The sequence below is a fragment of the Sylvia atricapilla genome, chromosome 7 (genome assembly GCF_009819655.1).
Source record: "Sylvia atricapilla isolate bSylAtr1 chromosome 7, bSylAtr1.pri, whole genome shotgun sequence".
NCBI lineage: Eukaryota > Metazoa > Chordata > Aves > Passeriformes > Sylviidae > Sylvia > Sylvia atricapilla.
Genome location: NC_089146.1, coordinates 3,869,292 through 3,895,073, shown reverse-complemented (window position 1 = coordinate 3,895,073; position 25,782 = coordinate 3,869,292). Strand labels below are relative to the sequence as shown.

The 25,782-nt window shown below is 37.9% G+C and overlaps 1 protein-coding gene across 1 annotated transcript in view; it reads right to left on the bottom strand.

Annotated features, from left to right (window-relative positions):
- The window catches only part of SPAG16 (sperm associated antigen 16), a 273,745-nt gene that overhangs the window by 232,789 nt on the left and 15,174 nt on the right, over positions 1 to 25,782 (bottom strand). Inside the window, 6 exon segments of the mRNA XM_066322434.1 lie at positions 11,950 to 12,095; positions 13,273 to 13,275; positions 16,945 to 17,014; positions 18,445 to 18,562; positions 19,817 to 19,924; positions 25,382 to 25,519. Coding sequence (XP_066178531.1) covers positions 11,950 to 12,095; positions 13,273 to 13,275; positions 16,945 to 17,014; positions 18,445 to 18,562; positions 19,817 to 19,924; positions 25,382 to 25,519 — 583 coding nt within the window.

The following is a 25,782-nucleotide window of genomic DNA, read 5'->3' as shown; positions in this document are numbered from 1 at the left end:
AATAAACCTACACTTAGTGAACTTTCTGAATTCCTCTACAATTCCAGCAGCATTATGTCTCAGAAGTAGAAAGGTTGTGAGGATTCTGTAAGAAACCTCACAAAATTGAAATTCTCGCCAAAAAATTCTCATCTAGTCTGGAGTGAACAGGAAAAGATTTCCTGGAACATACTAAGAGCCAGCAGACCCTGTGCCTCACACATGCTAATGTAGACCCAGCTTCCCTGGAACTGAAGAGCATGGATTTGAACCCACAGCCATCCTGCCCACCTCATCATTCCAAGGAGAAAACAAGTACCACCAGAAAAATGGATTATTTTCTGCAAAGAAAGGAAGAAGAAGGGAGAAAAGTAAATAGTGGCAGGAAATTGGAACCTTGTCACTGGCAACATTACATCTGTTTAACTGATTATTATTATACTAATTACCAGAGAAAATTAATTTACAGTGCAACACTATATAATGATAGCTGACTCTAAACAGAAGCTGGCTATTTATACTTCTAAAATTTATTAGACAGTGTTATCCACCCAGTCTTAGCACATAAGCCTTAACTTCCCAAAAGCATTTAGGCATCTAATGTGCCTTCCAACTCAACCCACTCAATGATTCCATGATCTATTCCTACTAACTTCTACAGCAAGGAACCTGGACACCTTTGCAGAGCTTTAACTACTAATAACTGCTAAATGTATGGGCAATATTTTGAGAAAAAAAAACCCAAACTGAAGGGTTAAAACTCCTTAGTAAATAGCATTCAATTATTGGGTGCACAGCTATAAGAGGACAAAGCAGTCTACAAGGACATCAGCCTCTCACAGGAACATACTTGTGCAGCTAAAAATAATAGCCACGTTAGAGCTGACACAGACTCACCAAAAAGAGAGCCCTAATAAAATCAAATCTCAGCTGTGCCATGACTGGAACAATCCAATGACATACTAAAGTGATGCTCAAATACCTTTGGCTGCAAAGAGGGGCAAAAAAGGTTACCCTTTTCTTGTTTCCTCTCATTACCTTTGTTACAGTAACTTACTCCTGACAGGAAATTCACAGCGAATTAATTCAATTACTAAAAAAAAAACCTTTACAAGTAATAAACTCAGGATTTGTAATGTCAGGAACAACACTGACACCTCCAAATCTCTAATTTCAAAGCTTTCCTGCTCTTCAAAACTTATTTAAAACCCCAAACTTTTTAATACGAAGAAACAGAGAAGGACCACTTCAAAAGTTATAAAACGTGGGCCAGTCTGGAGCCTTGCAGAGTAGCTGACACAGCTGATAAGAATAGTCCCCTGCACAGGTGTTGGCATGTTCTGACTAAGCTCCCAGTCACAGCCTTGGCACAGCCAGTCTCTTTTACTGCCACTGAGGCTCTCCACTCACACACATTACCAGATGGTAGCTAGAAGCTTACTCCGTGTGTATCCTGACAAAAAATGGAAATAAACTGCACAGACTGTAAAGAGCCCCTTGCTATGACTCCCAGACCAAAAATCAGTTGACAGCACCAAGGCTAACAATATATGGGAGTGTATTAGCTTGTGTGGTTGTGGTTTTAAAAGTAATAGAGGAGTTATCAAATATAACACAGTTATCAAATACAACAATACAAACCTCTCCAATTATCCTTAAATGTGCTCCAAATATTGTCAGTCAGCCTTCTCCCTCACTCTTTTTATAAACTGTGTAATAAACCACTTAATTAGTACATAATAGGCTGTCTTCCATTAAAATAGAACAAAACTCTATAAATAAACAATTATGCCAACAAAGCCCTGTCAGCTTCTCTTCATTGTCATTTCTCAAATTATTTTAGCCTGGGTGGATTTCTGAGATCAAAGCAAGCCTGCACACACTGTTCTTTACAGCTTCAGTGGCAGGCAGGAGTTGGTCATGAACTATGAGTTTGGAGGGGCAGGATCAAACAAGGGAAGTTCACCCAACAAAAGAACAGGAGCAGCAGAATAAACAACTGCCTAAGATTTGTAGCCTGTAACTCAAGAGAGCATCTCTTTCCAATTAATATTGTTTGGAGAATACCAATTGCTCAACAACTGACTGTACATCAAAAAATCCAGGTAAAATACATTCAAAATAAGGATTCCTCTCTCAAAGGATCATTTTTAAAAGTAAACTTACCTGTATTTCATCTCTATCTTCATTAGCATTTTTCTCATTTACAACGTTGAAAAACCAAGGACAGTATCTTCACATTCACCAACCCTGTGATCTGTTGATTTTGTTGTATACAAAAAATTATATTTTTTGTATTCTTAAGTATTACATTACCATGACTGTGTGCTGCTCTTTGATTATTTGTCTGCTGGGTTCAAGCCAGGGCATGTACATCTTGTAGCAAAGAACAATTTCTACACCAAGTGTGGGGAACTGTGAGTTCCTCTGCTATTGCTAACGTCCTTTCCAGACTAAGACAAGTCACAATTATAGGCATTGTTCTTAAATGATCCACAAGAGTTAAGTAATCTGAACAGAATGTTTAAAAAATTATTACCACACACCAGAGGTGTGGAAATATAGTGCAGACATTTTCATATTAACAAGTACCACTGACAAACTAGATTTTTTAACTACTAAATATATTTAAAATACTATGAACTGTGATTTTGCATGGTGATTTTTTTCTTGTTTATCTTTTGTTGTTATTGTTTTGGGTTTTTTGTTTGTTTGTTTGTTTTTTTGTGGGAATGAACTCTTGAGAGATTTACATCACAGCAAAATGCTGTACTGCTTTAAGAGAACAATTTCCTTGCAGGTGCTACAGAAATATGGGAGAGGTTTGCTTTCTGCAGTGAGTGAAGCATTCCTGCAAAAACAGAAACAGCTTCAGATTTCTAGTAAACTATATGATCGGCTGATCTGCTTTGGTTAATTTACAGTATGTAACACATTTTCTGAACTATAGATACACCAGGTAAGAACTTGGAAACAATAAATACAGAACTATGGTGTGAAACATACAGAATAAATGCAAACTGAAACTGTCCACTGAGTATCTGGAGTTCTGCTGTCACACCAGCATGCTGTGGCCTTTTTTCTGAGTAACAGAATTCTGTATCTAGGCTTTCAAACCTGTGTGTTCAAACTTTGTAATTCAGCACTTCAACTGAAAGGATTTAGGGACTTTACAAAGGGAGCAGAGGTAGGAAAGAGAAAGGGAGCTGCTAAGGAGGAAAGAGGACTTTGGAAAGGAAACAGGAAAAAAAGCATTCTTCTGAATGAGCTGTGAAACCGCTTGACCCATTCTGCTTTTTAGCTCCCAAAACCAAGCCCAGAGATCACAGCCAAAGTCCACAGTGAGCCATTAAACTGCACTTCTGAAAAAACAAATCTGCAATATGAGAAGATTCCTAATGTGTCCACAAAACTGTTTAGCAGTTGTGCTTTACAAAGTGATTGTGTGTAGTGGCAACGAATCTGAGTTGCCTTTGTTGTCTGAACATTACATGAATTATTTCTGTTCCTCTGGTGTAAAAGCCCACCTGTAGAGACATCACTCCAGGCTGGCTTCCAGCAGAAATCTGCCCAACCTCAGCCTCCCTGCTGACAGAGGTTGCATTTTGCTCACTGCACGTAAAAGCAGGTAAGATCAACTAATCCATGATTATACAGCAACTGGTTTTAATCATGATCAAACCCATTAGGCCTAGACTTGAACTGGAAATCCAATTACAAAGAGGCCTGTGACACATTAATGTTATCCTCACAGTATGTGACACTCCAGTGAAACACTGTCACATTTTCTGGAGGAAATGCTCTGATTATTAATTCATAAACTGTTTGGAGTAAAGACTTAGTATTTTATTTCATTTGATTTCGTTGTATTCAAACAGAAACAATTAAGATTTTACTTTCCACTCCCAGAAGTGCTGTTTGAATATACAAGACAAACAAGCCTGAACACTGTGAGCAGTGCCAGAGCTCTTAGGGTATGTTAGAGATTTGTTACCATGAAAATGAAATGCTAATGCTGAATTTCATTTTCCTTAAAGTGATGTTGACATATGCAAAGGCTTTGTTTAAATATTGGAAAAAAAGATTGAAACACCAAAATCCATAACTTACTACAGAATAGTTAATTTAAAATATAAATACCACAGTCAGCACCTGAGCCTTTCCCTCCAGATTTTGGGGCTCTGAGCACTAATTTCATATTTCAATCACATTTCACTAATTTGAAAGGGATCTAGTTTTACCCATGAATAACTTTAGCTGAACTACATTAAAATGGAAGAAACAAAACAAAACAACCCATTGGTATTAAGTGCGGCCTCATCTAATCTACTTTCTTTGTGTAAGTATATGAAGCAGTAGTTCATATATTGCCTTTTTAGCCTGAACACCAAGCTAAGGATAACTGCTGAAATGTAGACTGCAAATACTTCAGGAAAAATACTCCTTTAAAAATAGTGGTGATCACCCAGTTCAAATACAATTACCATTCTAAACATTTTGACTTGCAGTTGTGTATCAACTACAACTAACACTTTTATGTGTTTTATCGATACCCCAAAACACCAAACAGATCATTGATTTCTTGTATTGAAAATTAAAATTCAGTATAAGTATAAAGAGTTTTCCAAATTTTTACATAACTCTTCCCAACTCCTGCATCATAAACTTTTCATTATGAAATAGACCTTGGGAAAAAAAATTGAGGAATTACAGCCGGAAATAAACTTTTGTGGAATTTATATTTTTTCCTCTCACACAAGAAAAAGCCCTTCTTAAAAACCATGGACATTTTTCAAGTGAAATTAAATTGTAACCGAGGTACCCAACACTACTCATGTCTTGTGTAGTACATTCTACTGCTAGTTAGTGCCTCTTCTTCCTTGAAATGGAGATCTGGCAGAAGCATTCCAAAGATCACTGAAATTGCACAGTTAGAGACGTTGTACCAGCAGAAATCCCTTTGGGGGCTGTAAGCACCGAACATCTGTTAGTGAACAACCAAACAAGCACAACTGAACCTTTCTCCTCCTCTTCCCCCCACAACTCCCAAATGCTTTCCAAGAGAAATGTTAAGGTCTTGACACTTTAATTAGAGGGAAAACAAAGCGTTGGTCCGAGTTAATGAAACTGCTCAATTATGGTCTCCGAGGCCAACAGCGCTGACATGACCAGCAGCTGTGCAAGCACCGTCTCGCCTCCTGCTCTGGCTGTTCTGCAGGGAGCCTCTGGTGCCTCTGCAAAGTCCTCTCTCAACTCAGGCAAAGTCAAATCCCATCCTACAGCCCAACAGGAATGAGGCAAAGTGCTGCAGAAACTCTGAGGCAAAAGGAAACCCTCGTGCACAACACAATTCCTAACTCTATCCATTTGTCTGTCCTGAGGAAGACTGCAACAGGTATTTGTAAAAGCAAAGGAAATCAAACATTTTAAAGCCTTTATGTCATTTTTTTTATATCAGTTACAACTTCTTTGAAACAAAAGAGAACTCAAAGGTTTCTTCAATCAAATACAGTTTCAGTACATCCCTGTTTTAGGAGCTCGAACTATATGCATACAAAACCCAGTCATTTTATTATCAGCAGTTTTTGCAAGTGACTGTAACAAGAGTGAGACTCACAGTCTCACTGAAGACAGCCTATTATTCTAAAATCTGTCATTACTGACACTCGAACACAGAAAAGAATATACGAATATGCAAAGCCTATGTACAATTAGAATTAGGATCAAAATGCTTTTTACTTCCCAACAACTTTCTGTACTGGTTCTCTATCTTGGAGGCCTGTCACATTATTATTCTTGGCAGCATGCAGGGACTCAAAATAAGCCTTGTTCCTCAGCACAAAAAAACCCTTTGGATGCTCTGTTTGGTAGTTTATCAAGTATCAATGGCTTAAAGAATCAACTTTAGTATTAAAAATGCAAGGCACTGGATGTCTTGATTTAACAAAGCTGCAAAGGTGGATGGAAAATTCTATAATAAGTTGTATTTATAATTTAGTCTCGCAACTGTATGATTATTTTCTTTATAGCTTCATTTGTAGCTAACATCCTGAAACATCTTCTCATTTTCTCCATGTAGGCCCGACATCTTTAAACAAGTTTGAGCAAATTCTAAAACTAAAGCCATCATCACATTATCTATTACACTACAGAATACAGTAGACAATTTTTTAAAAAGCATGAATTTCACCTAAAAAGCAGTTTTCTTTTTACCATTTCTAAGTCCATAGCACAAGTATATTTAAAAAAAAAATACAGAATTGCCTAACAAAACATGTAATTCTTTTAAATTAAAATCCATCAAAACCAGCTAAAGGACACATTTTAGATCATACCCAGTTCATCTTAGATCATAATCTGAACATTTTAGTCACAGAACATTAATTCTGTAAGAAGAAGGAAAGAGGCATCATATTCTAAGGATATACATCTTCTTTAGCACCCACTGTACTCTGAATGACTCTTTTCGAATTTCTACTTTATTACTACTTGTTCTAACAAGTTGTTTTGTAATTTGGGATTTGCTTTTGCTTTTATTTCTATTTAACAGAATTATTTTCTATTTCAAGGAAGCATCCTGTCTCCCCTTAGGGTTCTTTTCTGTAGACTAGCCAATTTCACTTTTCACCCTTTCTTTGACAGTTTCATAGACTTCTAATTCTTACTGCTCTGCTGTAGATGCTCCTGCCTTAGGTTGCAATGCAAGATGTAACCAGCAGTCTGTTTTCTGTTAGCAGCTGTTCAAACCAGGTGTGGCAGTGTTCTTATCTCTTCCATGACCCATCCTCCCTCTGGGGGATATCTGCTGTCAATGGGCCATCCAGGCTCACTGCAGGGCTGAGACAATTACATCATCCCACTGGGAGATGCTCCACCCAGGGGGAGGAGCCCAGCATTCCTACCTGGATCAAACCTGGGATTCAGAACACCAGCACAGCCTGTGTGCACTGGATTGCCAGAGGAAGGCTGGACCCATCTCACCACCACTGGACCCTTCTACAGGATCATCTCTGCTCCAACAGAACCACAGCTGTCACTGCAGGAGGACTTGATTGGACTGCTATCAACACTCTGATCAACAGGGTGTCAGACTGTATTCTGACTCTGTCAGGGGTTTTTTGGGTTTTTTTTTTTGTACTACTGCATTTTTATTTTAATCTTCCTAGTAAATAACTGTTATTCCTATTCCCATATCTTTGTCTGAGAGCCCCTTAATTTCAAAAGTATATTTCGGAGGGAGGGGGGTTTACATGCTCCATTCCAAGGGAGGCTCCTGCCTTCCGTAGTAGACACCTCTCTTTCCAAACCAGGACAGCTCCACTTGTCTCCTGAAGAGCTGTGACCAGACTGCACACAAAACTGCAGCCAAAGCCACATGCCATGTGAAATTAGCAAGAGCAATATTCCACATGCTCCAGGCTCCTGCTTTACACTGCAGCACAATGTTCAGCTATTCCACAATTTTATGTGCTATTCAACTCATGTTAAGCCTGTTTCACACAACATACCCTAGAGCCTACTCTAATTAAAAGCCAATGATCAACTCTTTCTAATCTTCTTGATCTCTATTTGTACATTGGATCATTTTTTAATGGCAGAGTTTTTACCTCTTCCTACATTGTCTGTTATTTCTTTAGATTAGTTCTCCAATAGGTCAGGTTTGGAATTCCACTCCTGTCCTCAGCTGCAATTGCTGTTCCAGCCCCACCTAACCCAGGCCACTTGGTCTGCAAATTCTGTCAGCTTATTTTCTGTTCCATTTTCCAGATCATTAAGGACACTATATCCCTGCAAAAAAAAAAAGCCTCTTCAGTATATCTGCATGTTCCTAATTTATTTTCCATTAATTAGAAAAAAAAAAATTATGTCAGGCCAAATTTCCACAGTTGTTCACAGGACTTAATCTGTGAGACAGTATCCAAAGCCTTTTTAACATCTAAGTGCTCTTGTATGTTATCCATGGTACCTCTTATCCTTCCATGGATATAATACAGCCTGGATTTAAACAATTTTTTCCTTGCAAATCCGTTTTCCCTGTTAATTCTTTCCCTGGTTTCTTGCAGATATTGACTAAAATTTCAGTTATACACTGTCAACTTCCTTAGGAATATAAGTTATACTGTCTAGTCTATGATTCCTTAGATTTTACTTTTAATCTCATTTGAAACACAGACATTGTATTTTCTTCTCCTTTCTCTAGGCTGCAGTCTTATATTTGGGTAACTTTTATTTTAATTTTCTTAGCTCCATGTCTGCAGTTTTATTATCCCAGGGAAGGATTGTGAAAATAAGCATTGCCAGTACTGTCTGACAGTCACCTACTCTCCACTGAATATCAAATCAGTGCTTTCTTAGCCACATTATTACAAACACAAAGTGATTGTCTGTTTCATTTAGGACCCTTCCTAATTACTCTGGGACCATCTTTCCAATTCTGTCCCCAATACACCTGTGCTGATTTATATTCAAACTCAATTATCTGATTTAGTAATCACTTGGTTTCATCTCCCTTCCTACTTGAGAGCACAGGAACAGCAGTTCTTGTACATTTTGTACTATTTTTTCCATAGAACTGAGGAGAAACTTCAGCGTAATGCACGTACTCATGTGATATTTCAACCCAAAGTCTTATTAATTAAAAAGCTGTTTCCGTATGATCACTGGATTTTACTTCTCTACTTTTAACATACACAATGGCCATAATTGCAAAATCTATTCCACAGAAACAGATAATTCCTCCACTCCAGAAATGTCCAACACACGTTTAGATAAAGTTTTACACCAAGTAAAACTTCAGAGAATTAAATTGGGTTGTAATACATTTAGAAATATAATTTAGTGAACATAAAGAAGCAGCAATTGTCCTACTAAGAACTTATAAAAGCAATCAAACATAGAATGTACTCTGAAAGGAACCTGAGAGAATAAAAATAGTAAAGTTTGCAAGAGCATAATGAAATTCACATTATCAAAGGTTCTCTACAATTTTAATGACCTGTGAGTGCATTTTAATTAATTTAAATGTTTAAAGTAGTATTCTATGCACATTCTTAATCTAAGACTACTTATGCTATTGATACTGGCTTATTAAGGGCCAGATATGTAAATAGTTTAGACTAATTGTCTGTTACCACAATTTAATTCAGTCTCATAACAAAGATTGTAAAATCAGGATAATGCATTCTCTTAGAACAAAAAAAAAAAACAGTTCTTTTTTCACTCACTCTTTCAGTGATAAACTTCACATCAAAGGGACACTGTGTTTTAAATGACATGTCAGCTTTTACAGGATATTGCAATAACACAATGTATGTCTGTCCCTGAAGTAAATGTTCTAGCTCAGCTATGACTCATATTTGCATCTACTTAAAAGCACAGGCATTTGTTAGATCACTATTTAGCTACCAGACACAGAAGAGATGTTAAATCATTTCCATCACCATAGCTCACTGCTATGTAACAGCACAGTTAATACAAACATTTATAATTTTGTCTCAAGGATACAATCTCACGACAATATAGTGGCTTTTTACTGAATGGGATATAATCCAAGTGCCTGAACTTAAAAATTGGATAACGTGCTCACTCTAAACTTTTGTAAGCTTTAAAATTTCACTTACATTTACTGGAACAGGCTTGATAATACTAGACAGTGAATTCTACCTAGATTTTCCACATCTTCTGTTCTCTTTTTCTCTATTTTGTTCAAGATGTTTATGCAAATTAAGGATTTCAATTGCATTTATTTCTTCTTGTATATTCCTCACTGAAGTCCATGGAACTGACCAAATTCATGCTCTGATGCCTACTTACTTTGTGGTATAAAGAGAATTTAAATGAAACATCATCTCAATAAGTATAAATCAATTTTGTCCTTCCCAATAAAACATTTAAATGACTTATGGAACACTTTTCAGTAGATGTTCATGTTCATTCACACTGAATCATTTTAAGAAAGAACCTAAGTTACATACCACATGGCATAACTTAAAAGATCTTTTGATATAGGTCAGAGGAGATGAGACACCACACAAACTTGACTCCAAGCATCACAGAAATTCACTTAAGGAAGGGATGGCTCTCCTTTATACCTCATCCTTTTGATGAGAGCAAATAATTATGACACCTAAACACTTGAATAAGAACACATTGTTTTAATTCGATAAACTGGATTAGAACTCTAGTTCATTAAATGTGCACTACAGGACAGAGTTCTGTCTCTTCTGTTTTAAACACAATTTTAACTCACCTCTTTACACTCTACACATTCATCATTCCCTCTGTCACTTATTTCTAACATCCTAAGCAGTAATCCGCATGCACTATCCAAGCTGGAATCCTTTATTAGGGGAAAGGAAATATTTAGAAATAATAGATCCAGGAAATGTGAAGTGAAAAAGCATTATTGTTCCATTTGGAAGAGATGTTAATCTCACACCTAAAGGTTTAGATTATTGCTTATCCATGGAAAATGCTAGTACATTCAAACATGCTCATATTTTCTGATGCCTTATTTCTATTTCTTAACCCAGTTTTCTAATCTATTGATTAAATAAAGACATCAGGGCCTCTGGTGGGACTCCTTTGGGAAACATAAGATCTGTAGAAACACAGATGCCTGCCAGAACCAGTCAACTAATTGTGTCATGAATTTCAAAGAACAAGAGCCAGACAGGCACACTACCTGTGCACAGTTTGTATTCTGGGGGTGAAGCATAATTCTGCTGAAGTTTTCCATAAAAATCCTGATGACTTCAGTAAAAACAGAAACACAAAAATGATTACTTCTTGGATTATGAAATTTTTTCTGTTCACAAGTCAGAATGAGGAGAGGAGGTAGCTCTAAGAGTCTAGCATGGAAATTTTCCACCACTGCATGAAAAACAGGCAAAGTGGAGATGGACAGACTGGCACGTGCCACAGATACTAAGAGGTGTGGGGTCAGTATGGAGAAATATTTGTATACATGGTGAAAAGTGTTTCAGTAAGCAACAGAAGAGATACAGACAGATACATATAGAGATTTTATTTTTATTTGAGGACTCAGGAGCAGAAAAAAGAATGAAAACAGAACTAAAATGGTATGTTTGTGTGTGGAGAGGTGCACTGCCAAAGTCAAACAGATGAAATGCTCTTGCAAAGCCAGACAGAAACCTACAAAAATTAATTACCATGGACATAGTCTTGTGGAGACAAGGAAAGGAAAGACTGATGTTGCTTCTGACTATATCACCATCAACTAAATCTTTTATTCTCCTCAAGAAACACAGTTTAAACTCTAACTGTAGTTCTCAAATAAAAACAGAGCAGTGTAACAGTTTTGGGAGCCTCTGAAATTTTAGATATTATAATGTTTACCCCAATGTGGAAAATAAAAAACATTGTTATGTAGGCCCAAAATGCAACCTCAATAAATAAAACAACTGGAATAAAGTAAACATTCTTTTCCATAATTTAAAAAAAAATAATAATAATCGGGGATTAATTTTGACTTTGCACAACTTCCAAACTGAAGCAATAACCCACCTGTGGTATACTCAGGTTTAAAAGCCCTGACTACTAGGCAATTACCAGGTTTTTGCCCTTAGTCTCACAGTTGTTGTCCCTTTTAGTCCCAGCTGGAACAGTCTGAAATGCTGGAAAGGTTTGCAAGCATTATGAAACACATTAAGGTTTCTCAAGTCACAAAAGAAACACAACAGAGCAAGAAGCAATTACAGGCAGTGCTCCTCCTCTGCTAGGTGATTACACTGGATTCTCAAAAAGCAGACTGCTAGCCTCAATTAATCAGAGTTCTTGTAATTACCTGAAAATTTAATTGTAATAGAAACTTGTATTAAAAATAAAAACCTTGTTACCTACCTGTCCTATTTACTTCAACTAAGCAGGACTTCTTTTAATGACATTGGACGGGTGTCTTTCAGCACAGCTTAGTATAAAGAGGATTGATATTGGAAAAGAACACAGTACCTTTAGATTTCTCCTGCCCATCTTCTCTGCATCTTCACCTGCACCACAGGAAGAGCTTGCAACAACAAGGAATTTTTGCTGCCTGGCTTCCCGAAGAGCTTTCTGGGTGGGACCTTCAAACTCTTTCTTCTTTGTACAATCATGGCCTACCATAAAATAAAAGCAACAAAAATATAATCAGAATACTCTTTTATTTACTCTTCTGGAAGCTATCTCCTCGCTTAATATTAGCCAGACATGTGAAATCCTCAAACATCACTTTAAACAAGAAGATATTCAGGTTACTGTGCCATCCATTTAAAGTATTCCAGGGCTACATGTATCTCTACTCCACAAATCATTTCATCTTATCTAAAGGGTACCTTAGACCTGGCCCTAAAAATGCAATAACCTTGCAGTACAGAGAGAATCACAGGGAAATGGATGCATTCTTTCACATCCCTCAGAGCCACAGGAAACATCAGCTCACTGCATCCTATCCAGTACCGACCACCAATGCACTATTCTGATTTTCAGCTCTTAGTTCCTTTTGTTTCCCTGCACTTTCTCCCAACCCACCTTTCAAACAAGGAATTACTGATGAACAGGTAAATCAGCAGAGAAATCCTAAGCAGGTAACACAGCTTCAAATCATCAAAGGTTGAAAGGGATGGGATGAAGAGTACAGCACATGTGGACTGCAGCACAAGGCACCTGCCATGACCTGGCAGAAAGGACACTGCTCTCTGATAGCCTTTGCATTGGCAGCCCACACAAATCCAAACACAGCCCTCTGGGATCCCTCCCTGCATCTTGTTGCAGTGCTCTGTTGGATGCACATGGGTCTACATGAAAAAGAATGTAATGCTGATTTCCAACAGGATTTGGGCACTTACATCACTCCAGTTCTTTGGGAAAAAAAAAATCTCTGACTGAAGAAACACATTATACAGCTAAAATATAGACTGAAACAAATGCAGTTCACATTATGCATCTCAAAATAACTGCTCTTGTAAAATGGATTTATTAAGACCTTTACACCAAAATGCAAACCTGATGACTTAAAGCAGAGAACAAAACCCCAAACACTCCCTCCACTCTTGAGGCAAAAGAAGCACATCAAGCAACACAAAACCTTCCTGTATATCCAACCTGAGTACAACTGGAACTAGTGGAAAGAACTATGGCTGGATTAAAAGAAACTTTAGTATTTATGTATTCTCACTGTTTTAACAGTTGAAGTGACTGTCACAGATAGCCTGAATAATAACTCTCCCAGAGGAACAGTAAACAGCAAAATTGATTTGTATGTCTAACACCTTCTACTCACTCAGTGACTGCTACCCACTACCATGGATAGCTCATGGAGTATTTGGTTTGTTGGTCCTTTTGAGATACACATACCTATAAAGCAACAGTGTTATGACAGTTCCAGAGCTTTAAAAGTCAATAACTATGAAAAAAAAAAAGAAAGAATGAGTTTCAAAGAACTGTTGCACTTAGATGTCAACAGCTTAGGTTTAAAGATTTTCTATTCTGATTGCATTGCACATGGAATGGGCACAACCAGGCTCGTTTTAAATTTCTTTTTGCATGACCTTCTAAATGCAATTGCATCAGATCAAGGAAAGGAAAAGCACAGCTAACAGTCTTAGCAATGAGTTAATTCAACCATGAGTAAAGAAACTCATTGAGTTTAACTTTTGAATATAATTGGGTAATAAATAAGCAGCTGTTGTTTTTAGAAAATACAAGAAGAGTACTGAGCAAGGAGCAGTTTTATAACATGTTTAGAACCAGCTGCTATAGCAGTGTTCACTTAGGTTTATAAGCAAGCCACAATCAACACTGCTAAATTCCTGCAGGCAAAAGGGGTCTTTTTTCAGAGCATCACCCAACACTGTGTTTTGATCCGTAAGAAAGGGTGCAAACGCTGTTAATATACACCAACATCCTCAATAAAATATCAGCTCTCTTGCTTTGATAATTAAATTCCTCTGTGTACTATCTTGCTACCATATCAGGAAGGACCAGATTTAAAACACAACCAGCTTTTAACGCAAATATCCTTAAAAAAATCCATTACTTTTTAAAAAGCAACCTGAACTCAAAGCACAATGTTTTTTTTCAGAGCTGATCTCTGAGTGGGCATCAGAGAGAGAGAACCAGACCACAGGATGACAAAACCCTAACAATAATTGCTAACTAGTTCCTGTCCAACTACTACATGGCCTTCATATCAATTTGAAACAAGCAAGGCAAGAATTAGGTTTCTTTAGGTGTCTTAAAAATTATTAGATGTTCTTCTCTTGAAGGATTTCTGTACAAAGCTGAAGAGCAGCCTGACAGTGAGACAGCAAAAAACTGCTAGTAAATAAATTACACACTGTGTATTGTGGATGCTATCTTCAATTGCTTGAAATGCAGCAGGATGAAAGCTCCTACATGAAATGCCTGAGTAATAAAGTCCAGAATAGTTGCCCTAAAATTAACATTAAGTACTGTTAATTTTTTTCTACCTAGCTGCCAGATACAAATTTACAATGCAAACTCACTCTGAATACTAATTAGTTCCCCTTTGTTCTTTATTGTGCACTATATGACTCAGAGAGAAAAATATCAACCCCAAACTAAAACCAGTCCCACAATCACTGAATGGTTTGGGTTGCAAGGTGCCTTAAAGCTCATCCACTTCCACCCTTCTGCTATGGTCAGGGACACCTTCCACTATCCCAGCTTCCTCCAAGCCGTGTCCAACCTGGCCTGGAACACCTCCAGGGATGGGGCAGCTTCTCTGAGCAACCTGTGCCAGGCCTCACCACCCTCACAGCGCACAATTTCCTCCTAATATCTAATTTAAACCTATTATCTCTCAGCACGAAGCCATTCCCCCTTGTCCTGTCACTACATGCCCTTGTACAAAGTCCCTCTCCTGCTTACTTGGAGTGGATGTGCAGAACCTCACAGTTCAGCAAATCCAAAACTAATTAAGAGGCACACTCAGTGCCCTCTAGCCAAGCCAGCATTCCAGGTGTTCCACAGCCAGGTGAGGCTGTGGGACAAATGCAGCCTCAGGAGCACTAAAGGACAATCCCCTGCTGCTGGGCAGAGCCTTCCTCCTTCCTGCAGGCTCTGCACTGCAGGGAAAGCAGACACCTGCCAGGAGAGGCAGCCCAGCTTGGCCAAGGATCATCTGCCTCTCTGGGTGTGCACTGTCCTCAAACTCAAGCATACCAACACGCACAAGTCGGCCCAGAAGACTGAAAAGTGCAGCTGGAAGTCTCCTTACAGCCCAAATTTCCAGCTTCAAAAGCAATCTCTATTTTGAGAAAAATTAGGTGGACATTTCTCCAGTATTCGTGAGAAATCCACATTTCTTATACTCACAAATAGGCAAGCAAGAGGGTACAGAATACAATCACCTTTAAAGAGGCAGCAGAAAGCATTTTTAAAAGAGACAGTATTACCCACGGAGACAGGAGTATGGCCTACAGAGGGCAATAAAAATTATGTAGTATTAGAGGACAAAGCACTGAATAAAAATCATTAATTTGATACCTAAGGTATGAAGCAAATTAAGACTTGTAGAGGCATGTGGGTGGCTGATGAGCTTAATTTGTGTTGGAGACTGACAAGGGGCTTTTTATATAATTATTTATCAAATGGCTCCCTTATTTGTCACTTCTTGGTATTGCAAAAGGCTCTCAAGATTTCTGAAGAATAAACAAGACTGAAGAGCCAGAGAGTGGTTTTTAGACTCAAACATCAAATGAAAGTTTAATATGAAAAGGAGACAGATGGCATAAGCACGGGGAAGATCCCACACTATATATTCCTCAATCCAGAGTGTATTTTAGTAGGAAAAGAAGGCAATGCTTCTCAGCCTCTTCACTCAACTACAAACACAAAAAAACCCAAAACAAATTTATGTGACTACTATTCTTTTTCTCAGCCTTGTGTTTTCTAGAGGAACTTGACACAATGGCATTAATTCCATGAACATGGGAACTAATGAAGCTTGAGTGTAAAAGGCTGGGGTAACACAATGGCTTTTTACCTGGGGTATTATTACCAGTGCCAAAGGAGGTTTAGGCTTTAACACATGGAAAACAAAACAAAATCACAAAATAAACAGGCATTGAAGTTGCCTTAATTGGAACAATTCCTTCACCTGAAAGCTATATATTCGTAAGGTTCTCTAATTTCAAGTAAATAGTTATCTGTGATGAGAGTCCTGCTCATAATTTAAGGCAGGTGCAGAATCCCCTTCACATTTGAATACTCAGTTGTCAGAAGATGGAGCTCACCACTTCCTTTTTGCACCATCCCACTTATTTTCAAGAGAATTTAGGACACCTGGTTTCTTGGAAACTTACCTTACTATCAAATGTAGCTGCAATTGAAAAATAGGTTCAAAATTATTAGTGGGATTGATGTTCTCAGAGAATGTGATAGCATGAGCTTCATTTACTTATGAAAGCAGAGGTGCTAGTGTTTTCCTGATGGAATTAGAAAAAATAATACAAAAATGCAACAGGGAAGTAGTGTGGTCCCACACAGATACTATTCTAGCAGATATTATATCATCTTAGCAATCTTCTGTAAAAATGAGAGTCTGGATTTTATAATACCAGTATTTTCAAAATGTTTCTAGACCACAATGTACGCTTTCTGAAGGGTGAGCTGAGAAAGAGCACATGCACACACACAAAAAAAGAGAATATCAGCAGATACAGTAACAAAATCAGTCATGAAATAGATTTCTAGGACAAAGTCCTTCCAAGTTACTCATATATTCCACATTGCCTTCAGCAGTCTCACTCTTCTTAGTGAACACAATTCAGAATAAAATACTCAACTGATAAAACTGCTACTCAGACTCCAGGTCAGCTGATAAAACGTAGTGCAAGTATTTCTGATGAACTGTTACACCCTATTTTGAGATGCATCACATCAACCAAAAAAAAAAAAAACAAAACCATTACCAGTCTAAGCCTGGTGATGGGAATATTTTACCTTTTGTCTCAGAGATCTGCTTAGTATATCCAGACTCTAAGCTTTCTAATGTAGCCTGCAAACCTGTAACCTAAATTTAAAAAGAGGAAAGAACAAGAGGAATAAATATGAAAACATTATTTTGAAGTGTCTGTTCACAACACACAGCATTCTTGCTGGCGTACTTTATTAATTCCATCTATAATTTTTTATTCTTGATTATTGTCTCTATGTTATGAACATAAGTCCTAATTTAAGATTTTGGAACAACCCAGAGCAACAATGCAATAAAACACAATCCACCCAGAATCTCTCACAACACTTTTACAACTCTATTAAACCAATGCAGACATACAGAATACCAGGGGTTTGACTACAGCAGCAACTTTGAGCAACTGCTGTCACTGCCCTGATCTCGAATTTAATGGCACAATATGACTCACAGCTTAGTCACAACAAAACGTCACAAAATATGGTGTTATGCATTAGAAAAAACTCATTGCTCTGGAATGAATACAGTTCATAAATGCAAAGGTCCTGCACACACACACACACACACACATATATATATATATTTATGCTCCTGAAATTTCATAGCATTGGAACTGTTCCATGTTTTGTACTCCTGATCCAGCAGAACTCCATGTGGGCATAAACTTCCTTTTCCTACAGGGCATTTTCTTTTCCTTACTGAAATTTCAAACATATAATCCTCACTGTTTTATAAGAAAGCCCTGAGGTGACCGGAGAAAAACTGGAGGCAGAGGAAAGGAGGAAATAAGAGGTGAAGACTATCAGAAGAGGGTATGAGCATGGTAAATGCCTTTCATTTTACCCACTTATAATTGATGCTACTGCCAAAATTAATTTGGTAGGACTTTTTTTTTTTTTTTTTCTCCTACTTCTTTTCTTAAAAACATGCCAGGTAATTTTCTGTCTGTCATCCCTCCTACCTGTGCTCATACTGCTTCCTGTCAAAGGGGCAGAATATCTTGTATACATCTGGTAAGATTGAAGAAGTAAAAATAATGTTCAAATATTCCACTCAAGACAGAAAAACTATCTCTGATCTCTCCATGGTTTTTTGGTGGTGTTTTGTTTTTGTTTTGTTTTGGTTTTTTGTTTTGTCTTTTTTTTGTTGTTTTTATTTGCTAAACTAGCAAGTCACTGCTGGGTATATTTAGGGAAAAAAATTATTAACAGTAATAAAGGAAGTTAAAATAAGCTACTTCCAAAGGCATAGATGGAAGTATGGAATGTGTGTGAATATCACACCTGCTGCACACTGCTGACTCACGTAGAGCAGCACAGAGCAAGTACACACTGACATCTATCACTCTGTGGCACCATCTTTCATACTTTCCCTGCTAATATTCCACCAAATCATGACATTCACAAGATATTCTGCTTCAGAATATTGCATAAGAGAGTTGCTTTACCAGAAATATCTCGTCTATTTACCAAAGTAAAAACCAGAAGCTTCCTTACAGCTGTGCAAGTGGTGTTCACCACATTTTTTACCTGCCCCATTGCTTTGTCTCTCTCCAAACTGGTTAACATTTTCTGTGTCAGTGAGTTCTGGTATTTTTCTGACAGCTGCTTCAGCACTGGTTCATAGGATGCATAATGTGCCTTCAGCCTGTGAGCAAGAGGAGGAAAAATGATTCCTCACAGATCAGTTAAATCAGAGATTTATATCTGCATAACTTTTCCCCTCCCCAAAAAAATGAGTAAAATTACCAAAAGGTCAACACAGAGGAGACAGCAAAGCTGTTTAGTATGTAACCAACCAACTGCAATACCACAACAAAGGAGAAATAGAAAAAAAAAAAAAAGCCAGATGAATGAGTAAGAGGATTCACAGCTTGTTTGGTCACATCTTAAAACAATCCATCTAATTTTGTCCTGTTGTTAATCCTTCATACACATACTGCACGTTAATTTCGGCTAATTTGTTTTCTTACAGATGGATTGTATTTCACTGAAAGAAAGAGAACTACAGCTGTTATCTGACTACCAAATAAGATCCTCATCTAGACAAAACAGTGATAATACCATCCTGATTTCTCTCTTCACCACACATTACACTGAGAATACTTAAGCACTTGAATTCTTCAGACAAACTAAGATTCAGACATGTAATCTCTCACGAGAAACACATGACACCAAGAGCTCCAGGATCACTGCATCCTGCAAAATGCTGAGTCACAGAGGACAGATCCCTGTAGAGTGCTCTCTTGCATTAGCATGTATGCATTCCAGGGGTGGAGATACACAGAGCTGCTATTACATGCACTGATTGATAACAATACCAACAAAACTCAGGGAATTAACTGGAGCTGCAGAAGCCACTCCCCAGGGTTAAACATGTGCAAAGAAGAGATTCTAAACTCAGCTCCTATTTAGAAATTAAATCACCATAACTCAGTAGCAATGGATTCGTTTGGGCCTATTTACAATCAAAGCAACATAGCAAGTTTCTTACTGGAAGTTGAAGAGGACAGAAAATACCAACTCTGAGGAGCTGGAATGCAAAGGTTCTGAACTTGGTGTGACACCAGTAACCCTTAAAATGGGTAAAGGTTCTAAACAGTAATCACCACCTATTTATGGCAAAAGACCTGGGTAAAAAACAACTCATTTTTGTTTCCAACTATCAGAAATACTATGTACTCATTAATGCATATTGCATCATAGAAAATCCACCAAAAATAAATCATTGGAAATTCTTTGATCTGTGTGGCACGATGGTCACATGGAGCTGCTGTTTACCAGGGCATAACTAAATGCAGCTAGACTCACTTCAGATTCCACAGTGTTATCTCATTATCAGGCAACAAGTCAAAACATTATATTTAATTCTACATGAATAGCAATTAAAATTATTTTGTACCTTTTCATGTCACTAATCAGCCTGTTTTTCTCCTGGACCACTCGCTTGTGATGCATCCGATGGAAGTCCCGTTCTTTCTGCATTTTTAGGAGAGCCTCTTCTGTTTTACTGCGTGTAAAAGCAGAAAATGCAGGGCAGCAGTGTTAGTCTCCTCCTGTGAGTTGCATCAAGGTATGCTGAATACATATAGAATTAATTTTCAGATCTACACATGTCCACTGTATCTAAGCTGGAAGTTCCTGGTGGTACAACCTGTGCTGGAGAACATGGACTTTTGAGGTTCAAAACCATGGGTACTCTTCCATTTCCCTCAGATCCTTCAGACAGACTCCGTAAGGATTTTGGCATTATAAATCTCAGAGTTGAGGTCAGCTTTAGGTTAAGCACAAGGAGTCTCATGGAGGTACAAAAACCAATCCTCTTGTTTAAAATTCTGTGTTGAAGTGCATTAATAATACTGACAATATACTGAAAATACTGATTTTTTAAAAAAAATATTTATATCACATCTGTACTGTTGCCTTGCACATTAATTTGGAGAGCCTTCTGGAAAAAGCTTGGCCAAAAACATTTTAGGCTCTCTTCAATCATGTTTGTAACCTGTCCCCAGGTGTTCCCTGGATGTGAGTGCAGGCAGCAAAAGGACTCCATTCCAAAATTAATTGTAAACACACTGATAACCTATTATTCTCTAAGCACATTCTACACACAGCCATGGGACACCCTGAGATGCTCTGCTCCATATACTTAAAAAGAAAATACTCTGCACATACTCAGTACGTTTTCTCCTTGCCTTTACTGATACGGGCTTGGCAGGAAAGATTAGTAGATGAATTGTTTAATTGCAAAGGAAGCTTGAAATTAACTTGCACTGAAATTAGATATTTGCTTCTTGCAGAAATGAAGCTCATTTCCTCTGCAACAGGAGCTGAAGAATTAGGTAAAACCAAAATCAGAGGTCCAGAAGAAGATCCATAACTGCCCGTGCATTATATTTAATAGTTCAAAATATAAATAATTTACTAATAGGAATAATTTATATTTGCTGTAAATTCAAGCACTCTATTTGTTACCTACCCAAACTACCATACTGCCACAAGTGCATTTGTATGTGAATTGGTGCCTGTAGCACAGGCCTGAAGGAGAGCCCAGTGAACTCCTATCAGCTCTGGGTGAAAGCTGAAATTAGATATCCTGATCTGATGTGTGCACAAACACCACGAGCTGGGAAACAGAGGAGCTGGTAGGGGATACAAAGCCCACATTAATGATTCTGCTCAGGCTTCTACAAACATTTGGGAGGTAAATGAATCAGTGGTCTCAGGACAGTTCTGGGAAACGACTCCCTCACCACACCACGCTCAAAATCTGACTTGCCATAAAGACCTTGAATGCAAACCTTGCCCCTTCAGAGCTCAGCAGATGGCTCCTTCTGAGCATAAAAATGTTGCTACAGCCATAGCAAAGCCAATATCCATTTCTTTTAGGGAAGATATATGTCAAAGCCTGCAGGTTTCCCCATTTAAACTTCTCTCCAGCAAGTACCTCTGTTAAAATAGTGAAAGAGGACAGAGTGCCACAAAACCCAAGTAGGGATTTTCAGAGGTAAGTTACATGCCTGATCCCACCGAATTTAGGTGGAACTACATTCCCCAAGATGCTGCAAATCATAGCCCTAAAATTTTAATTGAAATAAAGACAGTTTTAGAAAATACTTTCACATATTTTACTCCACCTAGTTTACATGGCACTTAGCCACAAAGATGCTCAATGCACCACGTAATTAAACAGCTGCATTTAAATATGTGCACAACACAAAAAACATGCTTTTTTTTTTCCCCCATGGTGCAAGTGGAAAAACATGTGCAGGAATAGTTAGATTTTGGTACAGAAACAGGAGCTGAACTGAGAATTTTGTTGCTAATGTCACTAATCAAAATAGTAAGTATGACTTCCAGGATTGCTTTATATTTTGACTGTTAATTTGGCTGTAAGCTGGGTGTGTGTTATGTTTCCAAAAAGGAAAGAAAGTAGCTGCAAATGTTTACACTTGATGCTCTGAACTCAACAACATACCTGGAGCAAAAGCTTGACACAACTTCAATTCCATCTCCATAAGAAGTTCCTTAACATTTAAAGAGCTTTTAAATATCAAAGTTCACAGTCCCCATGACCAACACAATCTTACCCTGACACAACATTTGTCTGACTGCACATGTTTAAATGAATAGGCAAGAGACAGGGTGTGGCCATAGGAAAACACAAAAATATCTGGTATTCAAATGATTTCATATCATCAGATAGGCAGACTTTAACATGGCTATCAAATTGCAATCTATTTTCAGTTCAGAAAAATGTTACCAGAATGCTAAGTGACCAGACACCACTGAAGATGACGAATTAGAATTAAACAGTCTCGTTTAACAGTTAACAATTTTCAGTGTTATTTCCAAAATTTTCCTGCAAATTGGGAGGAAAGCCCATGCTTCCATTAGGGGAACATTCAGCAGATTACAACACCCCTTAGCAATCAACTGGGGCTCAAATGAAGCCTTCGAGATAAAAGGAAGGGAGCACATTTGAGGTACCCTTTAACTACATAGCAAACCAATGTAAAATTAGTTTTGCTTTCTGTCACCACACAATGGTCATTTTTAGAAATTATTTAAATAAAGAGTAGTAGCGTATCTAAACCTTAAGGTAATAACTACACTTGGTTTTGGAGTAAAAGGATTATGCTGATATGTATTTCTTTTAATGTTTTAGAGACATCAAGATGCCTTCAGACATTGCACAAGCTATAAAAAATACATGCTCACGATACAGAGGAAATGAAGCTAACTGTAATTTTCTCTTTAAATAATGAAACACCACAGAGAAATCTAACCAACAGCCTGCAATCTACTCGATTTTCCCCCCTGCTTGCATGTAATCATGTAAATGCTGTATTAAAATACCCAAAATACAATTACAGTTAGGTTCTAGACACTAAATGTCTTCCACCAATTGCTAAACAACATTAAAGCAGGAGGTAATTGGTTTACAGTCATTTATCCTGGGCCCCCACACTGCCTAAGTCCCAAATAACATCTCTTTTCTGCAAGATGGCCATCAAGAGTACCAAGCTCAGAAAGACCAAACGTAATTAATTAAAAGCTTTCCTCAAATACATTTCACAGCACTGTAGCTCTCAATCAATGTTTACTGAGTAATCCACAGAGTAAAATACGGGACTTTCCTTGCTCACAAACCCTTGGTTTCTAACCAGTCAAATCAGCATTTCTCCTGTGCTCTCAGGCATTCTGCTTTCTGAGTCATTCTCTCTGAAAACCTGAAAACTCACGTTGTCCTCCAGCTAATTTTGGCTCCTGCTGGAGTATTTACTTTACCACAGCAAAGGCAGTGACTCAAGTTACTGAATGTATGAACAAGAAAAAATGCTGTTAGCAGTCACCACACTAAATGGATTTAGTATAGAGTATTATCACCAGAGTTCATCCAAAAGGCATAAAAGAACACTGTATGTACAGCAAAAATGCTCAATTTCACACATTTCAATTAGTTCAGAAGCAGTACTGGTTTAATTCACAGATTATTCAAAAAAATGTGTACGAAATGAATGTCACAAGTGCTGAACTTTTACCATTAGTATCAGTGACATCTTTTAAAATTATTTGAAATGAAAAGGCTGAAAAGAGAAGCAGTGACAGAGAACTATTGGCACAGACCAAGGTTTACCCCTGCCTATACTGCATTCCAGTAACAGCTGACAGAGTATGGAAATACAGCTCTCCCTGCAAGTGGGCAAAGGGGAGCTCTGGTTTCAGCAGCGTTTTCACAAGGCACATGCAGAGTACCTGCAGTGTGTAACAGAAACAGCAGTGAACAGGATGTGCTCACACAGAACCTGTGTCACACAGAACCGCCCTGAATCTCGCTGCCCTCTCTGCAACACCAAACCAGTGGTGTGACCCATGCTGGCCACCAGAGTGTTGCTACTTTAGGTCCCAACAAGCACCAGAATGTGAAAAAGCAGAACTCAGTTTCAGTTTATGGATTGAAATTGACTGTTGGGATTTTATCTAACAAAGAGCCTATAACAACCTAATATACTGGCACTCCTCTCCCTCTCCTGTCTGCTCCCAGTTGGACATTGTCCTGTCATCCTTCAGCCTTTTCACCAGACAGCTGCTACAAAAACTTTTCTGGCAACCCACGGAATAAAAAGATATTCTTATTAAAAAAAACCTCAGCTCATTCAGACTATGGTGAAATGAGTTTGAGCTTTATATTTTTAAATAATCATGTAACAACACGACAAGCCCAGGAAAACCCTTATCAAGTCATAATCCACTCAGATTATTTTGTTACAGCCCGTTCTGCTACATAGAAGAGGTGAAGAGGGGGAGGAAGAGAGAGAAAAAGAGTGAGGGGAAAAAGAAAATAAAGCTCACTGAAATTACTACTGTCAAGGATGAATTTCACAAGGGCCACATTTTGTCCTTTCTTCTTTTACTCTGCATGACTGCTTCTTATGCTCCCCCACTCACGTGAGACACAATCTTTGAGTACCCAAAAGAAGCTGCAGATTGAAAAAAGGACATGTTTTCTCTATGGTCTGTCTCCCAGTGCATCATTATATTGAGACTACACAATATCTGACTTGATTGTTGCCACTGTTTGTTTAACTACTTGACTGTGGCCAAATTAATTCATTAATTTAAAACTTAATAAATCATTGCAATCAGAAAATAATTTAATTACCATTATCAGCAGCAATGATTATCTAACATTTGAATAATTTTGGCTTTGTTCATAGAAAGGAACAACCTAAAAGAAAACTAGCAACTTGAGCAATCCCAAGAAAAATCAAGGGGACAGAATTAACTTTACAGCTCCGTGTTTTGAAACCACACACTAGCAAATCCAAAGTGAGTGCATCATTGGTACCTTCCCAATGAACACACACACACACACGTGCAAACCCATTCTCCACAAAAGGCCACGTGACACAGAGTTCATTCCCACACCTCTCCACTTTATAGGCTAAGTATTTAAACCTTCCTGACTGAAGTACTGCAGACTTGTAGAATTAACTGCTACAATGTACACACGAGTATAATCAATGATGGTAATTTACACTGACACGCCATTACCACTAGGCCCAGAGTGATAGATTTTTTGTAATTAAAAAAATGAAGAATAAATGTATAGTGATTTTTTTTCCCACACTGAAGGTTTGTGGTAGCTGTAATTTATAGCACTGTAATACAAAATGCACATAACAATTTATTTTTTGGTTCTACCTATTAGGCTCTCATGATTCTCTGTATTAATTTGTTATGATTACAGGATACTGAAAATTATTTTTGGACTAGCAAACACAAATAAAAGAAATTAAGATTTACATTTCTAACAGAACTCAGAAAAACTTCAACTTTAATTATAAATGTCACCTAGAAGTAAAAGTCTGTGTAGCCAGTATAACACACAGGAATTGGTTTTTTCTCACTAAGTCCTTGGGTTTAGTTTATCTTTATAAAAGTTTCAAACCAAGTAACATACGTGGCAGAGCGTTTGCAGCTCTCCAGGTCTTTCTTCAAGCTCAGAAGCTCAGTCTCCAGCTGCTGGTTTCGGGTGTACACATCTGGAACCTGCCCAGCATCCTCAGCAGCCAGCACACCTCTCTCAATGAGCTCGTACCTGGGAGAAAATAAACTGGTTTATTTGACTTATTTTGTTCCATGTTCCCACTTCCTCACTTCACTCACGTGTTCCTTCTCATTCTACTGTTTGTCTGAACTACAATCACATTTTTAGCTTTACCATCTTGAAGCATTTACCTTCTACAATCGTTAAGAATTCACAGCAGTGAATTCACTGCCCCACCACACTGTTCTATTCCACTGCTTTTCATTCTAAAATGTGTGTGGCTCATAACAGTCAAAACACACAACACAGCACTT